This window comes from Prosopis cineraria, unplaced genomic scaffold (genome assembly GCF_029017545.1).
Source record: "Prosopis cineraria cultivar Desert tree isolate PC_DT_omini unplaced genomic scaffold, ASM2901754v1 PC10, whole genome shotgun sequence".
In the NCBI taxonomy this organism is placed as follows: domain Eukaryota; kingdom Viridiplantae; phylum Streptophyta; class Magnoliopsida; order Fabales; family Fabaceae; genus Prosopis; species Prosopis cineraria.
The window spans coordinates 32,617,092-32,644,325 of record NW_026555341.1 but is presented as its reverse complement, the minus strand read 5'-3'; the positions used below and the strand labels follow the sequence as shown (position 1 = coordinate 32,644,325).

Sequence of the window (27,234 nt, the reverse complement as noted above, 5' to 3'; positions counted from 1 at the left end):
AGGTCTATGAAGTTTCAAAAATCTCACATGACCCCAAGATTTAATTAGACAATATAATTATTAACTTAATTAATTAATATTATAAAAAATGTTTATTATTTTATTTATAAAAATTTGTTTATGTAATATATACAAATTGTAAATCACGATATTATGAGGATTTATTATCCTACATGATAAGGCAATTAATTTAATTCCAACGAAGATTCTTAAAATCTCACGTGAGACTTAAATATTTATTATAAGATCGACTCTCATACCTGCAAAATCTTATTGATTTACACGGTATGAAATCATTCTAAGTGCCTACGAAGATTCTTAAAATCTCACATGACAAATAGATAGCTGAAATATTTGTATTTACAGTCAATGTATAATATTATGGGTAGCTAAACAATTCATGCAATAAAGGCCATGGAAAGAATAGAGAAATAAAATATTTTGACAATTCACCATTCTTTTGACTTGAGGATATATTTTAAAAAAATTCAGATTTGACATAAACTTTTGGCAAGATCATAGCCATGATAGATGCGGTTTCAAACTACAATCACCTCACAAAGTATCAATAATATTTTCATAGGCTCTCTCTCTCTCTCTCTCTCTCTCTTTTCGTCAGACACCTCTCAAGTATGTTTTAAATTCAACATAAAAATATTTAATTCTTAAAAATTTGTTTTAATGCCTAAACATATATTTAGATCAATCCACACTCATAATATCTATCATATATATATATATATATATATGTTCATCAATGAATCCAAACTAAGGGAGATGATATGATTTAAATATTACCTGAATAGCTTGTATTTGCATTCTTCTTCCTCTCAAGGCAACACTTCCATCACCTCAACCTCAAGCTTTGAACATGTTTCTGGTTTTTTTTTTGCTTGTAAAACATCCAGAACTTGTGTGATTGAGGGAAGAAGAAAATGATGATCCTGTTCAATGTAAAAACCCACGTGTGCATGCATGCTACTGTTTGTGCATTTTTTTTACTCTCTCGGTTCCAGTTTCCCTGTCACTCTCCTCTAGTTTTTCTTTCCTCTGTCTTTCATTTTTCGGTCCCTTCTCGGACTCTTCCTCGGTCTCACCTCTCTCTCACGTTTATAGCTTTATCTTTTTCTGTCTCTCAGATGTCTCAGTTTTTTTGCATTTTTTGTCCCCATTTCTTCCTCTCTCAGTCTCTGATTTTTTTAGAAAAAATGCTCGTCTCTCTCGGTCTCTTGCTTTGTTTTTTTGTTCTTTTTTTTGTCTAGTTTTCTCTCTTTTCTTCCCCGTTTCCTATGTCTCTTGCTCTGTTCTCTCTTTTATGCTCTCTCCTTTCTCATCCCTTTGGTCACTGCTCCCTCTTCCCTCTTTCTTCTCTTTTTTTTCTCCTCCTCCCTCATGTATTTCGTTCGTGCTCTGTTTTTAGCCTATTTTTTGTGCATGCGTGTGCTTGCTTTCTATGTTAGTCTTTTATGTTTCTACTGCTCTGCTTCTTCTTTTTTTCCTTCTTTTCAGCTGCATTTTCTGCGTGTGCCATGCTTTTCGTTTCCTTTTCCATTTGCTGTTTTCTTTTTGCTGTTCCTGCATGTTTTTGTTTCTGCTTCTTCTGTGTGTATGTCCAGTTTTTTTTCCTGCTCTCTGTTCTCTTTTCTGTTGTATGTTTCATGCTTTCTCCTCTGTGCTGTGGCTTTAGTTTTGTGTGTTCACTGTGCACACAAGTTTGATCTAGTTTTTTTTTTCTTTCTGGCATTTTTGTGATCATGTGTGCTTGCTCTGTGAAGCTTTTACGCTTGGTCAAAAGTTGTTTTCAGTCTACTCACTTTATACGTGCATGACCAACGTTTTTTGCCATTCTTTTTAATGCTTCTTTTTTTTAATTAGATTAAAGGAGAGAAAGGAAAACTTAATATATTTAAATAGAGAACAAAAAGATTTAAGGAGAAAAATTTAAAAATATTTAAGTCTAAAAAAAAATTGATTTTCAAATATTTTTGAATGGTTAGGATAATTTAGGAGAGATTTTAAAAGACTTAAACAAGGTTTTTTTGTTATGTTAAAATTATTTTTTTAAAATATAATCCTAAGAAAGGATTAAATTTCATTTTGTATTTTTATATTTCTTGGTTATTTATTATTAAATTTAAAAAAATGTCCGGACAAAATACGGTGTTCACAGGGTGTCTTGGTTGATGAAGTGTATCTCAGTTGTTAAATTTCATCTTCAAGTTTCCGGTAGGGAGCTTTCTTGCTTTAATCATGAATGTGGTGTGAGGCAAGGTGACCCTTTGTCACCATATCTTTTTATCATTACTATTGAAGTACTTATACTAATAATCCAGTATCATGTTGATAGGAAGGATTTAAGGGGTATTAAGCTTGCAAGAAGTGCTCCTATTCCATCACATTGCCTTTTTGCAGGTGATGCTTTATTCTTTCTGAATGTTGATATGATTAATTGTCAAGTGTTAAAAAGGATTTTAAAGGCATATTGTGTTGCTTCAGGTCAAAAAATCAACTGTGATAAGTCTTGCTTTTTTTTTTTTCTACTAATGCTCCTTATGAAAAGAAGGTTGAGGTATCTAGGCTGTTGGGAGTACAATTTTCTAACCAACTTGGTAAATATGTTGGTTTACCAATTGTGTAGGGAAAATCCAAGGCTACTGCATTAGCTTTTGTGTGTGATAAAATTGGATTGAAATTGCAAGGATGGAGATAGAAAATGCTTTCTTTTGCTGGACAAGAAGTGTTGATAACAGAAATAGCAAACTCTCTTCCAACTTATCCTATGACATGCTTTTCTTTCCTTGAGAAAGCTTGTAAGGACATTAACAGGTTAGTGGCTACTTTTGGTGGAGCAAGGGGTGATGAGGGGGGAATTCATTGGAGAGTTAAGATTATCTTACTAATCCTAAGGCTAAAGGTGGATTGGGATTTAGAAATTTGAAGTGCTTCAATAAAGCTTTGCTTACTAAGATTGCTTAGAGGATTCTAACTAATCCTTAAAAGGTATGGTGCAAAATGTTGAAAAGCCTAAATGTGACTTTTGGCAAGCCAAGAAGGGGTAGGGAAAGCTTCATAGTATTGGTTTAGTATTTTGGAGGATCAAGACTTACTTAAGGAGGAATTCTGTTAGAAGGTTAGGAATGAAGTTGATGTGAGAATTTGCGAAAGTTATTGGATCCCTAATTTAACTAGCCATAAGTTAAAAGTTGATGCTAAAAAGGATGATGAGAGGAAGTTGAAGGCTGCTGATCTAATCTGTGATGGAATGTGGAAGCTGGATTTAATTGCTAACAAAATTTCTAATAGAGAGAAGGAGGCTATTTTAAAGATTCCTTTGTCCAAAATTTAGTCTCTGACTCTTGCTTGTGGTTGGCCAATAAAGTTGGGTGTTATATAATTAAATCTAGTTATATTATGGCTAAAAGAAAAGAGGAGGATAAATTTGAATGTAGGCCTAGCAGTTTATACTGCATTTTGTAATATTCTCCTCCTTCTAACCCATAATTAACTCTAATTCTCAATTAACAAGGAAATGGGATTAAGGTCATTAACATAATACCAAGTTTCAAATGGTTAGAAAAGTTGGGATCCCAAGTTTACAAAAACTACACCATTTTTTAAGTTCTTCAAATAGACAAATCAGAGTTCACAGTTATGGAAAGCATGAGATCATTTCAAACATGAGTGTATTGGCATAAGAATTTGAAAAATAAGAAAATTTTGAAAAGTGTTAAGGTGTGTGCCGCGACTTGTTGAACATACGCCACAGTGTGTTTGCTTCTGTGACATGCGCCGCAATGCAATTGCATGAATTTTGATAATAAATTCTACTGTCAATTTGATAGCTTTTAGGACAACTTTCGACGCACCCCAATCCTCCATCTGATATTCGATTGATGCAGACTAGATGTCTGTAGAAAACTCTTTCCAAGCTCTAACTAATAACTTTGGCTTTATAATTTAATTATTACTCAATCATAATTTGGACACTCTTTTCAAAACTTATACTTTTACAATAATCTTTGCAAAACTTAATGTCCAATTCATTTACTATAAGCCTTTAGCTATTGACACTCATTTGACCACATGCAAAGCATCAAAACTAAATCATGCAATGCACCATATCACCTTAAATACTTATATGTACTACTAAAAAAAGGAATAAATGACGGCTATTTTAATCCATAAATGATGGTTAATATGCATCATTTATTCAACTGACATTTAAAGTCCACCAATAAATGACAATTATAAAATCATCATTTAAAATAAAATTTTAACAGAAGGACAAACAAAATGAAAATATAAATGACAAATAAATAAGATACCCGTCATTTAAAGTTAGTATAAATGACGGGTAAATTACTTACCCGTCATTTAAAGTTCAATTTCAATAATGGGTCAAAGTATGGCAATAATTCGCACCATACTTTAAATGATAGGTAAATAAGATACCCGTCATTTAAAGTCAGTATAAATGATGGGTATCTTAGTTACCCACCATTTATATTAGTATAAATGATGGTCATTTATTATATGATTTTTTTAAATACGTGAGCTATTTTTATATCAGTCTCCTTGTAAAAAGAAATCAAAATAGTAGCAGCCAGCCATTCCAGATTTAAATATCAATAAAATTTATTGTATTCAATTTCAAAATTAATCAATAAACAAATATAATTACATAAAGTGAACTATTTCCAAAAATAAACTACCTATTAAAAAAACTTCCTATCTACTTCTTCAAAGTAGTTTTATTGATCTTCTTTGTACGAGGTCTACATTTGGAAAACGTATTGACACCATTCTTCAATTACCTCATTTATTTCAGCATCCCCGAATTCTTCAATATAAGAATTATCATAGTACTGCAATATATAATGATTTACCATATATTAATATAATTTTAATACATTAAATATTTTTGTAATTTAAAAGTTAATATCGTTGACATACCATCTCAGAAATTATGCTCTCGTTATGGATAATAATGTCCTTCATGAACCTCATGATGCAATAGCCACAATCTAAGCTATTTTTTTTGTCTTGGACACTAAAAATTAAAGAATCGATGAATATGTATTAATGCATTAAATTTCCAATTACCTTAATTATATTCTAAATTTAGGCCGCATCAAAATTTGTAAAGGACCTTAGAATTGATTGTTTTGTTTTAGTGCAGTATAACACAATCGCCCTAATGAAACAGTAAAAAATATGTTAGTATGGAATTTAAATAATTAAATAAATATGTAAAATACTTTATACACTTACGTATTAATCAACTCCAATAAAATTTGTCTCCTCTCAGGTTCCCCTCTAAGAGAATCGAGATAATATATCTTTAGAATGTTACCGAATGGTTCGGCAGCAATCAACATCCAATGGTCCCTAATAGTATTAACAAGTGTTGCAAAATTATAATTAATCCATTAAATTAAAAATAAAAAAATTATTAAGATAAGTGAGAATTTCGTTTACCCTTAACAGTATGGTATTATGAATTATGTTTCCTTTCAAGCCCCTGCTTTGAAATTTTCACTTAATGCATTTACTTGTTCTAAAATTTTGTCGCTTTTAATTAAGGCATGTGCACCCACTTCATGAGGACTAACAAAGACAAACTTCATTTGTAGATCAAAAGCGACAATAAATTTGTGCACATATTATAAATACAAGAAATGGATTAGTTTATATTTAAAATATTAACTATTCATATATGGAAAAAAAATTATCATATGTAGAAGCTGAGAACAGTGAGACTGGTTATATCATGTTGAAGCACTTCATCAATAATATCAAGCGAAAGCATGTTATATTGGTCTTTGCCATATGTACCAGCCTCAAACGGGATTTGTAGGATTGAAGAATTAGACCTATGAATCGTTGCATATGCCTAGAGAAAATTTCTGTGTTGACTTGGCAATTGAGGCTCTTGTTCAAGCACAGCTTTATAGGAGACTATCTTTTTAGAGAAGAGCCTAGATCGAGGTATCATCTTTTTTTTACTGTGCATCTTTGCTATTTTTTTTTAGACTTGGCATCCTAACTTCACTAGTTTGCCATCCAACAAAACTACCCATCACCTCTCCAACAATCCCTACATCCTCCATGGGAATAGGTAGCGAATAGTTCAAATCCTTCGACACATCAATAGCAACACATACATAGGATGCAGGGAGTGGCATATTATGTAGCATGTCTCCCAGCAAATTAAACATCCGACTGATAGCAACCACATGACGATTCGAGCTATTTGCCAATAACTCACATAGGCTCTCACCCTATATTAATAAGTAATATACTATATTAAAGTTATGGGAAATAGATATAGTAAAATGTAAGTGAAATAAATTAATAATGTTTTACCTTAGGGACATTTTTAATAGCTTGCATGACACCGTAACTACCTTTCTCGCTAAAACTAATATGAAACTCTACCTCCTCCCTCTCCTTGTCCTTTAGCAAAACTTCAATCATGCCCCATTGCCTAAATAGCTCCTCTTTCAAGGTGGTAATCTCAACCCTTGCACCCACAACCTTTGTTGACCTTGCTTTCTTTTGTGACCCGAATATTTGTTTTTTCGAGACACCAAAGCCATATCCCCTAACTCGACCAGGGTATTCGGGATCTCGACATGTGCAATATATAGTAAGAAAGTTAAATTAGTTGATTGAGTATAAAAAAAAGTGTTAAGTTAATGTACTTACACACTTGTCAACAAGCTCTTGAACACGTTCATCAACAATGTTTCCTTCTTTATTGGTTCAGCCTTCTATGAAGAGTCTGTGACGTGAAACTAAGCTTGCCCTTGGACCCTCTCGCTCGATCTATGAATTTAAGTAAATTTTAATGTGAGTATAGTACATATATCCATGAAATAAGCTAAAATTATATAGTATAAATATTAACTTACCATTTATTGCTCAATTCCTGCATATCTTATATGCCCCTTCTTGTAATAGTATAGATCTTTCTCATACAACTCTTTCTTTTATGGCTCAACTCCTGTGCAAACACATAGAATCATATCAATAAAATTAAATATATCGACAATAATAAAAAATTAATTCATCTCATTATTCTTACTTGAAACTGTCCCTCGAGATGTTGAGCAATAAATTCATCCCATTGTTCTTGTGAAACTAATGGCCTTATCAAGTTGGGAACCTCAGCACTAATGTTTCCTCCTAATTTTTTAATGTATTTCGCTCCCACGAAATACCAAAATGTCCACATTACCTTTCTAGCTTGTTGGATGATAAATTTTATCTGACTAGCATCAATTATAAATGCTGACTGTAAACAAAGATAATTAATTAGATTTTCGATCAAGTAATTTCAATTAACTACAACAATGTGAGTAAAGTATTTTACCTCTACTTGCTCCTAAATATAATTTTTTGTAGTTGGACTAGCATCGTTCTAGTGCCTAATTGTAATTGACACATTTACTTTTGCTACAACCCCTATATAGCTAATGAATTTATTTTAGTTGGTCTTGATAGGTTGACTTTTGAAATTCCATTCAACTTCATATTTCTGTCCAGCAATGCTTTTTCTATTCACCTCGATCATTAATGTCAATCCTCTTGTCATTTGATTTTCTTCTTGCTGAATTTACTAGTCATTTATCTCAACGCAACGATTAGCACTACTAGGTCCATTGAAACCAGTACTCTTTTGAGAAGCCATTTACCTACAAAAGTAGAAAAAATAAATAATAAATAACAATATAAAAAAATAAAGCACATAATAAGTAATTTGCAGGTTTAATGTAAATCACACATTACAAAACAAATATAGTACATAATAAATAACAATAAATTTTTAAATCACACAAAACAAGTAACCTACAAGTTTAAATTATCTTTGGTACTAGATATATACATTGCTTGGGCTATAAGAGTTACACCACTATTTTGTATTGTGCTCCAATTATCTTGCTCTTTAGCATAAAATGTGTACCTATTAATGAGATAGCTAGGAAGGAAAGAACTTGTTTATCTGGACCTTTTGCCAATCATTTTAATTTTTTTAAAAACTGAATCAAAATCGGCAGTCAACTTTTCAAGAATGTGCTGTTTTAACCAAACTATAAAACTCTTATTATGCTTGTTTGCATGCCAAATCTCTGATCTATTAGGGTTATCCCGCTTAAGCTTGGCCATGTGCATCTCTACATACTCCTCAACCTCTACACAGTTGCATAGTACATATAAATGTACTTTTTTCCATTGTAAGTTGGAGATCGTAACTACTTTATTGCCCATAATTCCTTCTCTATCAGTTCTACTATCATGCCGAGAAATCAGAAGACTAATATGGTTGACATTCGAAAAGTACTCAATACAAAATTCAACTACTTCCTCACAAATGTATTATTCAACTATACAACCTTTAGGTCGACTTCGATTTTTCACATATCCTTTTAGTATCTTCATGTAATGCTCAAATGAATATATCCATCTCAAGAAAACTGGGCAACATATTTGTATCTCTCTAACTAGATGAATAGTAAGGTGTACCATTATATCAAAGAATGTAGGTGGAAAATACATTTCAAGTTCACACAAGATTAACACAATTCGGCTTTGCAATTTTGGCAATTTTATTGGGTCAATCACTTTACTACATATAGACTTGAAGAAGAAATATAATTTTGTAATCGTGGCTCGAACGGTATCAGGTAAAATCGAATGTATAGCCACTGGAATAAAATTTTCCATCAACACATAGCAATCATGCAATTTTAAACCCTTCAACATCCAATCCTTCAATAACACAGGCCCTTAACATTTGAAGAGTACCCCTCTGGAACTTTAACAGTAGCAAACGACCCATAAAAAGTCTTCTTTTCTCTTCTAGACAATCTATGAGCCACTGCACGAAGAAATGTGCGACTTCCTTTCTCTTGCGGAGCCAACTCTTCCCTTATCCTCATAGAAATCATATCAAGTTTTGCCTTAATGCCATCCTTGGTCTTTCCTAAAATATGAAGTAATGTACCAATCAAATTCTCACACACATTTTTCTCAATATGCATAATATCAAGCAAATATCTCACATATAAGGATTGCTAATATGATAGGTTAAAAAAAATAGACATTTTCCTCTACCCACATGTCCCAAGATGCTTTGCAAAAGGTTTGTCAAACTTAATATTCAAATTCTTCACCTTGTTAAAATGTTACTCACTTATTAGTGGCAAAGGTGCCTTACTTTCTTCTGAATTCTATTGAAATTTTTTTTTAGGCATCGATAATAATGATCAGGATATAACCATCTATGATGTTCGAGATAGACATTCTTCATCCTATGTTCTAATCTCACTGAATGTGTGCCCTCTTCACAAATAGGACATCCAAGTTTTTCTTTGATACTATACCCTGATAAATTACCATATGCTGGAAAATCATTGATTGTACCAAACAACAATGCTCTTAAATTGAACCTTTTCTCTTTATGTCCATCATATACCTCAACACTGTACTCCCACAATAATTTTAAATCTTCAATTAAAGGAGCCAAATATATGTTTATGTCATTTCCCGTTATTTTAGCCCGAAAATTAGAATGGATAGCATCATATATTTTCACTTCATGCATAACTATGGAGGTAAGTTGTAAATTACCAAATTAACTGGTCATGTACTGTAACTGCTACTTTAAAGCCCATGTGGATTCATTCTATCAATAGATAATACGAGGCGAAGGTTTCTATCTTCTGCTCCAAAGTTAAGGTAATCGAGATCAATTTTTTTTCATTTAGAAGAGTTATTTGGATGTCAAAGCTTCCCTCTTTGATCCGTTCATCCGCATGCCATGTCAATTTTTTTTGCATCCTCTACACTATTGTACAGCCATCTAAATCTAGGTACAATGAGAAAGTACCATAACACCTTCTTTAAACTCTTCCTATTCTCTTTGCAATGTAAGGCATTACATTTTTATTTATTTCTAAATAATATGCAATCATTAGGACAGGCATGTATTTCCTCATAACTCATGCCAATTGAGCGTAGCATTTATTTTACCTCATACATAGTCCTTAGAAGCTTGTTGTTTGCAGGTAAAAGTTGTTTTATAAGTGTAAGATTTTCTGTAAAGCTCTTATCACTCCATCCATTGCTCACTTTCAAGTTGTATAATTTCAACACTGCTGACAACTTTATGAATTTGGTACAACCAGTGTACAAGGGCTTCTCTGCATCACTTTTCAACATTTATAATATTTCAAGACAATCCTCAAGTTTCCTTTCAATTGCATTGGCTATCTCTTCAAGTATCTATGTCATGATCATCTGATTCAAAGCTTCCTTTATACTTTCAATTACTAGTAGACTCATCCTCTCTAGTCTCTCCATGCTTTTGCCAACACTTGTAATTTTCATCAATTCCATAACACACTAAATAGTCTTCCATCTCAAATGTACTAATTTGCTTTAAAAGACTATATCTTACAGAAGGGCACACTATTCTTCTAGGGTCTTTTATATGCTCAAAACCAAACCTCATATACTCTTTCATACCATTCAAATACTCTTTACTTAATCGATTGGAAGACATTCATTCTTTATTCATAACTTTTTAATCTAAAAGACAATTCATTCAAGGAAGTATGATCAATGACTCACAAATATAGAGAGGAAAGGAATGATAGAAAGATTATCAATAAAGAAATTGACTACTCTATGTATAATATAGAGTAATTAATGAATTATGAATCACAATGCATGAGCATTCACATACTTCTTCTTCAACCACTGAAAAAAATTTGGCAACGTAACGGCATAAAGAAAGTATTTCTTGGGCTAAAATCCTCTTTTCAATATTGGCATCTCACTCAATGAACTAATTTCAACCATATATAATCACAAAACTAATAAAATTCTCACAAAATAGCATTTTCAAATTAACTCTAATTATATCTAAAATTCATTCAAAAATCATAAAAAAAGAGAAAAACACTATAAACATCATTTTGAATCAATGTTTTCTATCTCATTGATCATTTTAAGGTTACACATATCCTATATTAGCAATCTCAAGTCAAGAACAAATCATTCTTTATCAAATGTAAAAATATCAATAAAATAGCAATGATTTTTAGAAAACTTGTGTGTCAGTTTTGGTCACTAAAATGAACTCCAATTGTAATAAAAATTAATACACTAGTACATTTCAATATTTAGTTTTGAATGATAAAACTACTCTGATCAAACAATGCACGGAATTTAAATTAAAATTATTGAAATAAATCAGTCAAAATTCATAGAAAAATACAATCATCATAAATATGCCATTTTGATCACTAATTTTCATCTTAGTAATCATCCTAAGGCTAAGTATATCATCTACTATCATTCTCAAGTCAATAAAACATCAAAAATTAACAATTTTTGACACCCACAATATTAAAATGGGCAACAAATGATGAGAAATTTAAACAACAAAAATCAACTAATAAAACAATCTATAATATTAAATAAATTAATCCCATAATCTAGAAATTTAAGCATATTAGAAGAAAATGAAAAAAAAACCATAGAAATCACACACCCATATAGCTTGGAGAAGAGAGGATGAAACACAAAGAGGAAGTAAATGAGAGAGGCAACGGACAGTGTAAGAGGAGCATTTTCACGTCGGAGAGGGACTAAGGTGGTTGACCACAACAATGGAAGAAGATTAAGAGATTTCTATCGATTTCGTGTAGAAGTGGAGAAGAGAGAATGCCAGGAAGACAAACTGGCGGGAATGAAAAAAATGAGACTGAAGATTGAATAAAAATGAGAATAAATAATAGGTATTCTAATACCCGTCATTTATTCATGAATATAAGACGGGTGTTTAAAACACACGTCATATATCATTGGAACTTTAAATAAACAACTATCATTTAAAGCTCCAATGATATATGATGGGTGTTTTAAACACCCGTCATATAAACAACTATCATTTAAAGCTTAAAATTTTTTATTTTTTTTCATTCAAGAAACTAAAATGTTGACCCTAAATATATGACGGGTATTTAAAAAACCTATCATATATTGTTGGGACTTTGAAACACTCGTCATTTAAAGTTTTAAAATTTTTTATTTTTTTTATTTTAAGAAACTAAAACGGCGGGCCACAATATATGACGGTTGTTTGCATACCCATCATATATTTTTTAAACTTTAAATGACGGGTAGTTCAAATACCCGTCATTTAAAGTGCAATTTTATTTTTTTTATTTTTTCTGAAATAAATGACGGGTTTTTTTAATACCCGTCATTTAAAGTCTGACATTATATGATGGATGTTTGAACACTTGTCATTTATTTTCTTACCGTCACCCGCCTCTCTCATATATGACGTGCTTTTATTTGACTGTCATTTTTCATGGCGTTTATATTTATATTTTTGTAGTAGTGAGATTACATTTTCACTACTCAACCCCTTAATCTCAAAAACATACAAGGGGAAGTTTAAGCACCTTTTCATCAAATAATCCATGATCAACACATAATATGCTCTATTCTTATTTGCATTAGTATTTTAACCCTATCACATATAACACATATCATCAACTCACTCCCTATAGACCAAAATACGCTTGCAACTTCACAAACACATGCATTATGCAAGTAAGAACCAAAAATGGATAAAACATAGTTGGCAATTTAAATTTTCAATTACACATAATGACTTAGAAATAAAGAGGCATACTAAATAGGACCCAATCCTAAGCCTCTAAGAGCTTTCCTCTTTCCAGTCCTCCAATCCTCTTAAGCTATTCCCTGTAATATTAAAGATGGATGAGTACAACCACTCAGTAACTAAGGTCTAACTAACCTATAATAATGCATGTCAATTAGTTTAAATGCAAGTGGCAGGTAAATAAATTAGTTCACGTATGAACATATTCACAATTACAGTTTAGTCTTTTCTTTTCTAACAAAAATAGACACACAAGATAATGGTCATTATTAGATCATAAAGCATATTTCTCAATCAAAAAATAATACATGCTCTCAGTATGTAATCCAAATTATTGGCCTTTCATAAAGTACAAGGCTTTCAAGGGTTTGTTTCAAAATGATTGCAAAATAAGAACCATGTGTCATTTCTCATTAAATGCATAATCACACCTCTCTTATATCCTCTTTATTCCTCTGACGTGAAACTATAAGCTATAACATAATGGGGCAGTCTATAATCCATAACTTCCCTAACCTAAACATTTGTGAGGGTGATTACCCAACCAAGGCACACCTAACTCACTTATGGAACATGATTTCCCCCATTTCTCACACTATGAGGTGTCATACTTTCCTAGACTAGCTTTCTCATTGAACCAATGGATAACTGGCTAAGTTCGAGTCACTCATTAAACCAGTTAGATAATCCCCCATTGAACAAATGAGACAATATAAATATAATCAATTTAGACAAGCCATCACTCGAATGGGAGTCCTACCATGTGGATTTGATTTTCTACTCTTCTTCTTAGGCGAACTCCCACCTTTCATGATCATGCAATGAATATTCACACAATAATTCACATTTGACACTCATCACGAAACTCCATAGCATATATGTCATTAAAGTCCTCAACACAAAATCATTCTACCTCATCATAACTCACATCATTGAACTTCAACTAAACCAATTTATGAAAAACTATATTTTTGAAATCATTATCTCAACCATTCACAATCATTATACTCTACTATTTTAAATGTTATTGAACTTCTCATAAACACATATACTCATAAAACTTCATTAACTATAATTCATTACAGTTCACTAATCACAAAATCATTAAACTCCCAATAAAACATAATACAAAAATTAGCAATATTGCTTTCGAAGAATTTTCACATTACAAGTCATTGAATTAACAAAATCAACTTAGTGGATTCTCAAGTAATTCATGCCACACTTACATCTTAATCAATATCATAAATTTCAATTATCAATCTCGATAATAAACTAATTAACACACAAAAATATAGGATAAAATTTCTTCGATTATCTTAAACCTTTAAGAGATTAAAGGTTTTACCCTTTAAATATTCATTCCCAAAGCTTTCAAGAAGCTTGAATGGTGCCAATGATAGTCACTCTACAAGCATTTACAATGTAAATCATCAATATCCACATTTGAGCTAATTTTCACTAATAACTCCACACTTCTTAATGCTCAAGATTCATTCTTGGCTCATATAAAAGTACTCATAAAGTTTTTAAGCTTCCTTTAACCCTCGTTAATATTATTAAGCCCTTTAATGGTCATTAATGGGATCACATAGTTCCCAACCACTATATTTATAAGGATTTTCAAATACTAAATGTCCTCAACCACCAATCCTTATATAATCATAAATACCAAGTTTACTTAGCTCAATCTACTCCCATTAACTCTATTTAAGTTAATGGGTTTGGACCCATAGCCCTTATGGACTGAGAATCACCATTATCAACTAAATCTTAACTTCTACCATCAAGAAAATGAAAGAAGAGAGAAAGATTTGAGTAAGAAAGCTTAGCCTTTAATGTTTAGGAGCTCCAAAATACTCTCAATACTTAGTTTTCCTAAGTCCTAGCACCATCCTTTCACTACTCTCTTATGTTCTTCATTTCTTTCCTTATATATTGCATCAAATTCATGACTTATTATAGCAGAAAAGTGACCATGCACTACGACAGACGTACAATACGCCATAATGCATGGCACAGAGAGCACTTCCAAGCGTGTTGCTACACATGCACCGTGGCGACTTATCGATAAGTCGCGGCGCATGGTATAGAATCTCTTTTCTTAAAATTTCTTCATTTTTCATTCTCAGATGACCCAATTTCCTTTTAGATCCATATTTAGGGTTGAAATTAAAACCAAACACACCTATTAGGCCTTTCTGGCCTCATACCTCACTAACACAATTAATCTAATTGGACTTACTTAATTTGGTTTAAGAAATTGAGAATGTTACACATTTCAAAGAAACTTTGGAAGGCTATTCGGAAGGGGGCTACTACACTAAAAGTTTAGCCTTTCTTCTGGAGAATTTTTAATAGAGTTGTGGCTATGAAGAATGCTCTTTTTAAAAGGAAGTATACTTGTGATACTATTTGTCCATTGTGTGGCGAAGAGATTGAGACTGTTGAACATTGCTATTCCTATGTCCTTGGTTTAAGAAATGCTGGTTTGGATGTTCTTTGGGAATCCACTTTGAAGATGTGGGTGTGGTAAGCATGGAGAAATGGTTGGAGGAAATGTTGGTGGATTGTAGTGCTTTGGATGAATATGGTAAGTCAATTCTGGTTACCATGTATTGTGGATTTGGAAGAGTATGTGTAATTAGGTGTTTAATGGAGGGAAGGTCAATGCTGAGAGTGTGATTTACTTGGTAAAGTTAAGGAGCTCTAGAATGACAAGTAGAAAGGCAAGGCATCTAGCAGGAAGGTGATAGTTAACAAACTTGATCATTTAAGTCATTAGGTTGCTCTTGATAAAGGTTGTATTAAAATGAACTATGATGGTTCTTTTGATCAGAATAATAAATGTGCAAGAGTGGGGGTTGTGCGTAGAAGGGGAGATAGTGCTTCTTTGTGGAGGTATTGCTAAGGCTATTGTGGCCAAGCATGCTCTAATGGCTAAGGGTTTGGCACTGAAGGAGGCCATAATGTTCAGGAGTAGGTTTGCTGGTCAAAAAATCTACTTTGAGATGGATTGTGAGATTTTATATAAAGTAATGGTGGAAGGCTCTTTATTGGGTTGTGATTGGCATTGTAGAGACCTATTTCAGGACCTTTTGATCATGAAATCTGAAATGTAGAATGTTTATTTTTCCTTGGTTATCAGGTTATGGAATAGAGCTATTAATTTTTTAGTAGTTGGTGGTAAAAAAGAGGATTTTCCATGCTATCTGGTTGGAGTATGCTCCATCCTCTTTACTATTAGATATTATGCATTGTGATGCTTTTGGACTTGATACTGATGAGTTTGTTAATCATGTTTTTGATTTTGTTGGGTTTGCTAAGCAAAGTATTGGTTGACTTTGTTGTGCTTTGTTTGTAGTTTTTCTTTTCACTATTCTTGGTCCTTTTTGTGTTCAGATTTCTTTAGCTTTGTGGATTTTCTTGTATTCAGTTTCTTTATTAATGAAAGTACTATTCAGGCAAACAAAAGGCCTTATTTGGGCCAGAGTATGACATATATTGTATTATTTTTATAATTATTTTTCAACTATACCCTTACTTTATTTATTATTTATTTTGAAAAAAAAATTATGCAATGAAATTTTAATTATCATTATTAAAATACTTATATAGAGTATTTAATGATGATATGATTATTAAGATGTATATAATATAGAGTTTATTTGATTGGGAGGAGTTACTTAGAGACTGTTTATGAGCCATTTAAAAAATCTGGGAATGGGATGAGAGAAGTGGGGTATATGTTACAAGGCAAGGGTAGAAGGTTTTTTTTTTTTGGTGGGGAATGGCCCCCCTTGCAATACATCTAATCATGATAAATTTCAATGTGATATCTCAATATCAATGAAGCTTCAGTTTTGTCATTGAATTTGTGTGGTGTATATATCGTTGAAACTTGAAACATTTATATATATATCTATATATGTACAGTCTGACTAATTATAAAAAAGACATATTCAATAAGAATCTGCTGAGAAATATGATGAACAGTACATTGGTGTTCATGAAGAATATCCAAGCGGCAAACAAGAGCCAATGCAATTTCTGTGTGGTGGAAAAGTTACATACAGACCCAGTGTGGTGGAAAAGTTACATACAGACCCAATAATAGTAAAATATTTGGAGAATGACGCTTTACTATTAGAATAAATAGTCAATCGTAAGAAAGGTTTATAATTTAATAGACCTATGAATCTCAAATAAATAGACCTAAAATCTTTAATTCTAACCGAGACCTTTATAATTTATTACAAAATGGATATTAATTTTTCTAAACAAATTATTTAAATTAAAGAATTTTATTTAATATGAATAATTTAACTGAATATATAATATGCTCATCTTCAATAGTTTTTTAATTCTATTTCTTTTTAATATATTTGCAATCAAAACAAATAGATCTAGCCAAAGAAAAATAAATGTCAAATAAACTTTAAGGAGGATTTCAAAAATAATATGCATATTTGTAGCTTAATTTTAGAAAATTTATTACAATAAATAAAAAATCTTAAACACAGATTCTTTTTTCTATATATATATATATATATATTAATTTGAATTTAAATAGATAGACATTTTCAAAAAATATCCTCCACATACATGACAAATGATTTTTAATAAAATATAATTTTAGAATTGTATGAAAAATGTAAAATAATGATTTTCAGTGTATCTTTAGGGTGGATGGAAATTTTAAATAGATAAATATTAATTTAAATTAAATATGATCAGATTTAAATTTTCAATGGGTAAAAAACAACTTTTATATACATCTAAAAATTAATAATCTATCCCATACCTAACTCCAAACCTGAATAATATATTTTATATATATTAAAAAATAATAAATCATTTTGAACCTAACCCTAAACTTGAATTCAGAGCATAGAATCACAAGAATGGCATCTCAAAGCATAGAACACTTTTTTTTCTAAATATTCAAATAGATATATATTAATGTAAATTTTAATCCTAATATATAGTGTGTGTGTGTGTACACATGGAATTATGAGCGCTATTTTTAGCTATAATAATTGGGAATATATTATGTCAAATTTCATATATTAATACAAATCATATTTATAATTTTTGAAATTCATGAGGATAGATTTAAATAGTAAAACAAATATTTTTTTTAATTTAAAGAGATATATATTAATTTAAATTTGAATCCCAATATATATCTATACATAAATACACTAAAAATTATGAACCTAAAATTTTCCATATATTTAGGTTGGATAGAGTTATTAAATAGATAGATATTAATTTTAATTTAAATATAATCAGATTTGAATTTTAAATAGGTAAAAATAGATTTTTATATACATCTAAAAGTTAATAATTCATTCCGCACCTAACTCCAAACCTAAATAATATATTTTATTTTTTTTAAAAAAACAATAAAACATCCCAAACCTAATCCCTAACTTAACTTTAGAGCATAGAATAGCACGAAAGGCATCCTAAAGTATAGAATTACAGTAAACCTAAAATCAAACACGTGACATTCTCTCATAACCTTAAAACCTATTTTTATACATATAATGATGATGGGATCAAATAGACTTTTAGAAATTGTTTTATAAATGAGACCAGAGGAAGTATGCGTATGTATATACATATGTGTCAGTTCGTGTGGAGTTAGAAAAATTATGTTCAAAGACATTAATACTAGAAAAGGATGTGGGTCACTTAATCCAAGAATCCATGTAGAGATTAGACTACTAGAATCTTATTTATGACATAACATATGCACCTTACAAGAGAAAAAGAAAGAGAAGAGAAGAGAAGAGAAGCAAAGATGAGAAACAGAGAAAGGTATTTGTAGCTTGGAAGACTGACACAAATTAGGAAATTGTATAATGGCAAATCATCAATCTTATTATAAGAGGATGATTGTGATATAATATTTCCCACTATCCTCGAAGATAAAATTTCTGGATTTGGACATCAAGAATTAATTCTCAATTCTCGTCAAAACTCATTAAAAACCTAAATATATGAAATTAATACTAATATATATATATATATGTATATGATTCCCAATCAAGGACGGATATTATAATCCAACACATACTAAACAGGGTCAAGTATAGTCTAGCTATAAGATGTTTCCATCATACTAAAATAAGAAAATGTGACGATAATTTTTTTAGACTTTCACATACATATCTTCATTAATTATTTTTTCTCAAATGATCATAATAATATATAAAAGAGACTATATATTGGATACAATTTTATGACAAAATATCCAAGATGAACCTGCCAAATATATATGCTTCACGGCGATGTTGTAAGTTACAACTTCATACGAACGTGCAAGTAGTGAACAGGAGATCATGTCATGGATTTTTTGCCCCAAAATTAAGCCAATTACATGTACACTTCACACTCAATATGTAATACATGAGAAAATGCAGAAAGTTTCACTCCCATTTGCATTTAACTTGGTGTGTGTGCTTGAAATCACAAGTGATCACTAAGCTCTCATCCTTTCTCCTCAAAACAAAACTCTCAACCAGCACATAACATGAAAACTTCCTCCAAGTCCCACTACCTTCAAACTCTTCCACTCTTGTAAGTTTTTCAGTTCCATTATTTGTTCCACCAACCCATCCAAATCTTTCTTGTTCCCATTTCATTCTCTCAATAATCGCCATGCTCAACCCTACCACCTCGTCTCTCCTACCATCAGAACATATAAACCAGACAAATCCAGAAGCCACATCTCTTTCACCTCGAAAAGCGTCCCTTTTTCCGGCAATTTTCGCCGATTCTGTTTGAATGGAAACCTCCATTTGCACTCCTTTCTCTCCACTGTTATCATTTTCTTTTGAAAAAATCCTAACCCATTTTTGCTCCAGTGTCATCTCGTAGAACGTTGTTGTCTTCCCTCTGTCCCTTACAAACATGAAAGGACAGTACCTGAAAGATGAAACTGATCTATCAAATGAACTAAGAATAATATATTCCAAGATCAAAAAAGAAAAGTGAGCTCTTATATATAGCGTTTCCCCCTTTCCCTTGCATCACACACGAATGCATTGTTTGGAAGGTCGAAAAGTATTTTTTAAAAAAAAGAAAATGGAAATGCACCTGCCTCATTTTTATTTTTTTTGTAAGTACATATCTCATTTCCTTCCCAAAAAAAGTATTTTTCCATGCATGAAACATGCAGTAAAGAATTGACCCCATTGTTCAACTTACCATTTTCCAACAACGACTGGTTCAGAATGATCATGAGAGGATAGAAAATTGAAAAGAGGTAATTGAGAACGTAAGGAGGAATTAAGGCCTGAAGCTTCATGTAAAGTTTGGCGAGAAGTATCTACATCAATGTATGCCTTCCATTCATCCCTCAAGAACTTTGGAGCGATTCCATCTGGGGCCATAGACTTGGCTTGGAAGTGATCACGAGCCTTCTGGGTTATCTCAAACTGTTGATATAGGTTGAAAGGATTCAAACCACTTGGTGGAACATCTTTAATGCAACCTCCTCCGCAGCAACTGATTATATCATCTTCTTTTGAGCTTGTGGCTGCGTTCCTGCAAATCATTACATTCATATATATATATATATATATATATAATTCTTAAGTCATGGACTACATTATGCCTCTTCCCATTTTTTTTTCCCATAAGGCATGTATTACTAGGGATGGTTGGTCCTTTTTACAAATTACCTGGTGAAATTTATTGTATTTTCACAATGTTATTAATAATTAATAAGTTTAAATATAGGTAAAATAAGAAATCATTTTCATTTTGAGACAGATTAAGGGCCAGTTTGATTTGCTTCTATTTCACGTTCAAAAAATAAAATTTCAATTCCAGGATGCTAAAAGTTATTTAGGTAAAATATTTTGCAGGAAAGTACATCCTGAAAACAAATTTAAATAGTGGCTAAAAATAAATTTGAAAAATGTAACTATTTGAAACTTTTAAAAAGTGAATTTGAAAAGTAGAATGTTATTTGAACATACTACCCTAAATTTAATCTCTTATTCTTTTATTTAAAAATATTTAATTCATTAAAAATATAATTATCATTTCAATAATAATAATTAGGTATCAAGTTTTTAGTATTATAAATTAAATAATTAATCATGTTAATTTTTAGCATTAATGTATAATAAAAATTACAAATCTTTATCACATTTTCTAAAATTATAAATTAAAAAAGTAGAAATAACTAGAGATTAAGTTTTTTGCATTATAGATCAAAATTTATGTTATCTAAAATCTTTATCACATTTTTAAAATATTTTAATATATTACATTTATATAATAAAAATTACAAATCATTCTAAATCAATATCATTTTTAGTAATTATACATTGAAAAGTATATTTCACTATTATAATCTAAACAACTTTCAGTGTACTAAATTAACTTTTAAAAAAATATATTCAAATACAAATTTCATTATAACAACCGACTTTTATTAAATTGACTTTTGTCAAATGAACTTTTATCGAATGGACTTTTGATAAATTGAAAATCAAACACATACTTAATAGTTTAACATAAGAGGGATGAACAACACATGTTGGTTAGCATGTATTTTATGAAAATTTATGAAAGGCACAATTAATTAGAAACCCCCCCCTCTCTCCATCAGCACTTGTTAAGCCTTTGACCTCTGCTCACACTATCTGTTAGCTTCATTTAGAAATTTCTCAAGAGACTTGAACTAATTTCAAAAATAAGCAAAACCTGCTTTCAATTGGACCAAACAGAGCAATAAATCTTCAGATTTAGAGAGAAACGATTCGTTACATACCCTCTAGTCCAGTAGTCTCTCCACATCACGTAGTAGCGATTGTCAGATAAAGGCTGATTCAAAATTGGAATGAAGAGGACTTTGCTGTTGTTTCTATCATCAAAGTTACTGCCAGTACGAATGTAGAAGTCATAACTGTTGCCACGAATACCGAAGTCATTACAGCCGTGAACGACGAAGTCCTTGTTTTGAAAGAAAGGCAAGCGCCTTATTCGGAAATTGGTTCGCAAACGCAAGAGAATTTCAGATTCTTCATCGGAGACCACAAGATAGCCAGAGTTTGGACCCTCTGGAGGTGGAAGAGACAAAGCAGCTTCGTCCTTCAAGTATAGAGAAAGAGGCCTTGTTACATACATGATAGAAATTGACCTCGATCTGAATCTCTGATATCTCCCAATTTATGACTCTTCGAATCTGCTTATATAGAGATCAATGAAAGCTTAAGGATTAGAAAGAAGAAGAATTGAGTTGAGAAGCTTTTGAATGAAAGCTTACTTGTACGTTGGGAACAGACGAACTCGAGCAAGCCAAGCTAGAACGACTTGAGAATTTTCCCTTTTCTGATCATATAAGATGAAGGATTACAAAGAAAAAACAGAATAAGGAAGTCAAACATAGCACGACTTGGAAATGGCATATTCCTAGCTTGTTTAGCAAGGATCAAAGGGAGGAATAAGATTGGGAAAACTTCTTTTAAGACCCTTGACCACACTTAATGAAAGCAGGTCCTGAAAATTCACTTAAGACTAAAGGTAATAAAGTGAAATTAAAGTGCCAAGTAAAATTATCACCTTATCCCTCATCCCTCTAACTCTACTGAAATTGCTTATTTTCCTAAATGAAGTTGTTGAGGCACAAATAACTTTTGTAGGCCAATGAATAATTTGATGTAAGAAAACGAACAACTCATTTTACTATAATTACAACACTTAAAATAAAATCAAAATTTAATAATCACACAAACAATACATGTAAGTCAATAAATGACTCAATATAAGTCAAGGAACATCTTCATGTAGAGAAACGAATAGCTTGTTTTACCATGATTAAAACACTTGAAATAAAATCAAGTACAAATAACTTCTGTAGGTCAATGAATCAATTTCATACAGGGAAATGAACAATTTCAGCAAAAAATCAGAGAACATGAGGGACAATAAGGTAATTTTACTTTGTATTTTAATTTTATTTTAGTATCTCTAGTCTGAAGTGAATTTTCAAAGTTTAAGGGGCCTTTTTTTTATTAAGTGTGGTTAAAGAATCTAAAATGAGAATTTTTCAATAAGATTCATGTGTAAATGACCAAAAACCCAAATTTGGACGTTGAGAGAGGAGGGATATTTTGATGATTTAAGTAAAAGAAAATTAATTATTTAGTCTCTATAGATTTAATTTATAATTCAGTTCTTAAACTTTGACTTGAAATAACCAAATTTTTATAATTTTGACTCGATTGAAATTTAATTCTCAAATTTTGACTAAATATAATTCAATTCTTATAGTTTTAATCATTTAATATATTAGTCTGTATAATTTAAAAAATAAAATTATAAATGCTAAAGTTATTTCTTAGAATTTATGGATTGACGTTTGAAATTGCTAAAATTATATTACAGGGACTAAGTTATGCTAAAGTAAAATTTAGAGATTAAGTTTTAATTGAGTTTGTCAACAAGATTAATTGCAGCAGCCAAGAAAATTAAAGAGAATGAAATTCCTGTCATGGAAAAATTTTATACACACACACAGCCCCCCAAAATAGTAGAGAAATACAAGATTTGATGATAACATGATTAGAATGATAGTTAATTAGATATGTATAGTTCCAGCGTTAAAGTTTCCCCGAACGGTCCGAATGGTAGTCAAAAAAAAAAAATCAAAGATGAGATTGTAATAAATATCTTCTGACCAATTTATTTATTAATTATTATAACTTTATTATATTTCCTCCATCCCAAATTATAAGATACTTTTAGATAAAATTTAATATATCAAAAAATTTCACTTAATACAGTTAACAACCTTATCTTTCTAAAATAAAAATATAAACTTTTAAAATACTCATTATTTAATATATTGAAAAGAGAAAAGATATAAATTAATTGTAAAGAGAAAAAAGATAATATTAAAATTGATGTATTTAATAAAATTTTAACCTATTAAAAATATTTTATATTTTAAAATAAAAATTTTTTTAAAAAATATTTTATAATTTAAGACAGAAAAAATATTAAATTGTTAATTTATTTTGACAAAGAAAAAAAGGGTTGCAGCCTCTTTATTCCAATTGACTTTCTTGATTGTTATTGTATGCGTGTTTGAAAATGTCAAGGCTATGCAGTTTGCATTAATAAAAGCTCATGGAAAGATTCAAAGAAGTTTTCTCTCTCCAAAAACATGATTAAATTAAGTAAACTGTAGCATACGAAACTCTGTATAGTCACATCATTTCCTTATCAAATTAAAATAGACTTTTGCTCTATCCGGAGATATTTATTTTGTCGTTCGCGACATGATTGAAAATTATTTGAGACAAAATGATGTGGTGTGAACAATCGTGACAAGCTATATAATATAATTTATCTATATTAACTAGACTAATAAAATTTACCAAAAATTAGAAAAAATATTTTCAGTATAATATACTATCATTGTCCATAAAAATATTTAATTTACACAGCATATTCCTCTGTGTGTTGAAAAATTACCATTTCCTCGTCTAATAAAATTAAAAGACAAAAAAATCACAATACTTTCATCCTTATATAACAAAAAATAAACAATCAATAAAACTTGGGCCAATGGATAAAAATGTTGTCAAACTTCATAAGAATACAAACATGACCATATTTTTTATTTTTTTTTATAATGGTCAAAGTACATGAGCGATTAAAATTATATAAAATGAAATAAATAAGAAAGAAAATCAGATCAACATGTGCCTATTCGAAGAGTTGGACAATAGTCCAAAAACTCCAACTATGGAGCTGGCCTCACATGATTGACTGAATTTTGATTATCACTAATATATGCAACAATATCTTTTTGGGAGAATTACATATAGATCCCAATAAGGAAACTAATTTCCTACAAGTCCCATCCATTTATAAATACTGAAGTTTAACATGTAAATATAAAAATTTGACTTATAAATGGATTGAAAAATAATTAGATGATTTTCTTATTTGAGATATGATTGTAATTCTCCCTATCGTTTTTAGGGAAGCCAAAGATGAAAAAAATGTAAAATCTATATATGAAGATGAAGATCTTAATAATGCAGCTCAGTCCCACTTGCACCTAATTTGGTGGGCGTGCTTATAATCAAAAGTGATCACCAATCTTCCTTCCATAGTCTTCAACACAAAACTCTCCGCAAGTATATAACATGAAAATTTTTTCCACGTGTCACTATTATTACCTCCAAACTCTTCCACTCTTCCTATCTTGTGATTCCCAGTAAGCCATCCAACTCTTTCTTGTTCCCATTTCATTCTCTCAACAATAGCCATGTTCAACCCTACTTTCTCTTCTTTCTTGCTATTATTACCATCATGATGACTAGCAAACCACATAAATCCGGTTTTGCTCACATCTTTGTCACTCCTTGAAGCATCCTTTGTTCCTGCAATTTGTGCAGCTTCTGTTTTTAGCGACCTCCACTTCCACAACTACTTTCTTTTCTGTTGTGTTTCCATCGTTATTATTTTCCTTGGAAAATACCTTGTCCCATCTTTGCTCAAGTGTCATCTCGTAGAACATTGATTTATTATTCTTGTTTTTTGATCTCGTTCCATGTTCTTTCACCATCATGGAAGGACAGTACCTGCAAGGAACAAAAAAAATCGATGCATCAAATGGTTAATTTGTCACAAAAATCTGCGTGCACATACATACATACATACATATATTATAGAATTAGATCTCATGCTTAATTAATATGAAAATGTTAAAATGTTTAGCTTACCATTTTCCAACAACTTGTTCAGAACAGTCAAGATAGGAGGAAAAATCTAAATCTGGTAATTGAGCACGCAAGGATGAGTTAAGTCCAGAAGCTTGTTGACTTAAATGGTGGTGAGGAATATTATTGCATAGCCTCCATTCGCCTCTGAGGAATATAGGAGGAAATCCATCTGAAGCAATAGACTTGGCTTCAAACCTATCACGAGGCTTCTTTATTATCTCAAATTGCTGATAAACATTCGAGGGATCTAAACCACTTGGTGTTGCATCTTGTATACAACTTCCCCAACAACATGTGATCTTATCGTCTTCCTTCGAGCTCGTTGCTGCTTCCCTGTACAAAAGCATCATCAACATAATCATGATATTCCTAATATAAAATCTAACAATAACAATAACTAGACAGGGATTAATTAGTGTAATGTATGTGGTAAGAAATCAAACAAACAAACATATAAGATGGAGTATGTATCCTCATAATTGCTAAATTACGCACTGGGCTAGTTAATTTAGATTTTCCTCTCTATATCTTTTGGCCTAATTCGACCTTTAGTAAGGAGGCATAGTTTAAATACAATTAGATAGCGACCTAACCTATTTAATAATTCTCAGCAGACCCATGGTGGGATACATGATTAATTACATTGAAAATTTTTATTTTGTTAGAATGATCTTATAATTTATTTGAATATATAATATTTTAGATTGCTATATCATCTTTTAAATTATTGTAGAATATTTGCATTTAATTATTTTGATTCCTATAATATTCTCATATTTAATTTTAGGATTATGTTAAGGTTTATAAATAGCACCTTAATTGATTTGCTTTGCACAAGCTTTTGAATGAATGAGAATTGTTGTTAGTTCGTTTCTCTTCTGAATTTCCCTTTTTCCTCTAATCTCTATTCTCTCTCTCCCTTCTTCAACCCACCTATTACATATTTAATCGCTAACAAGACTCAATAGATTACGTGTTTCGCCCATCAACCATATACATGATCACATGATACAATAAGACTTTAATATTTCAATACCACCAATTAAGACGTGTTAACAAATCTATAAAATAATTAATGTGGCCCACACATGTATATTTCTACTCTCTCTATCCAAAATTATAAGATGCTTTTAAAAAAAACATATCAATAAATCTCATTAAATAAGCTTAACAGTTTTATTTTTTAAAAAATAAAATATAAACTTATAAAAATACCCTTTATTCAATATATTGAAAAGAGATATGAAAATTAAATAGAGAAAGCAATGGTATTGGAATAAACTTATTTAATAAAATTTTAATCTTCTCAAAGTATTTTATATTTTAGAATGCTAAATTTTTCTCTAAAGTGTCTTGTAATTTGAGATACATGGAGTAACACATAAGCAAGCAGCAAATATATACACATAGACCCAACAGTTTAATTAACATTAGTTATAATATACATGAACAAAGAGAGGATTGATTCGGTTCATACCCTTCTTCCCAGCCTTGTGTGAAGACGACGTAGTAGCGATTGGCACTCAAGGGTTGATTCAGAACTGGAATGAACATGACTCTGTTGGTGGATTCATCTGTGCCAAAAACAGTCAAGTCTTTGTTCTGAGGGAAAGGAAGATTTCTTATTCTGTCGTCTCTTCGTATGCCGAAACCGCTCTCTGCTTCTTCGTCGGAGATCACCAGAATGCCTGAGTTTGGACCCTCCGGTGGTGGAAGAGATAGACCAGCTTGGTCCTTCAAGTACGCAGAAAGAGGCCTCGTCACGTACAT

General features: G+C 31.0%; 2 protein-coding genes across 2 annotated transcripts; both read right to left on the bottom strand.

The window, feature by feature from the left end:
- Window positions 1-19,031: 19,031 nt before the first annotated feature.
- Window positions 19,032-22,138, bottom strand: LOC129284616 (uncharacterized). The gene is made up of 4 exons (XM_054920141.1): window positions 21,993-22,138; window positions 21,498-21,911; window positions 19,922-20,260; window positions 19,032-19,639 (listed from the first exon to the last, which is right to left on the bottom strand). The coding sequence occupies exons 2-4, from the start codon at window positions 21,851-21,853 to the stop codon at window positions 19,141-19,143; spliced, it is 1,194 nt and encodes a 397-aa protein (XP_054776116.1). The 5' UTR covers window positions 21,854-21,911; window positions 21,993-22,138; the 3' UTR covers window positions 19,032-19,140.
- Window positions 22,139-24,326: 2,188 nt separating this feature from the next.
- Window positions 24,327-27,234, bottom strand: LOC129321261 (uncharacterized). The gene is made up of 3 exons (XM_054966976.1): window positions 26,942-27,234; window positions 25,465-25,797; window positions 24,327-25,323 (listed from the first exon to the last, which is right to left on the bottom strand). The coding sequence occupies exons 1-3, from the start codon at window positions 27,232-27,234 to the stop codon at window positions 25,098-25,100; spliced, it is 852 nt and encodes a 283-aa protein (XP_054822951.1). The 3' UTR covers window positions 24,327-25,097.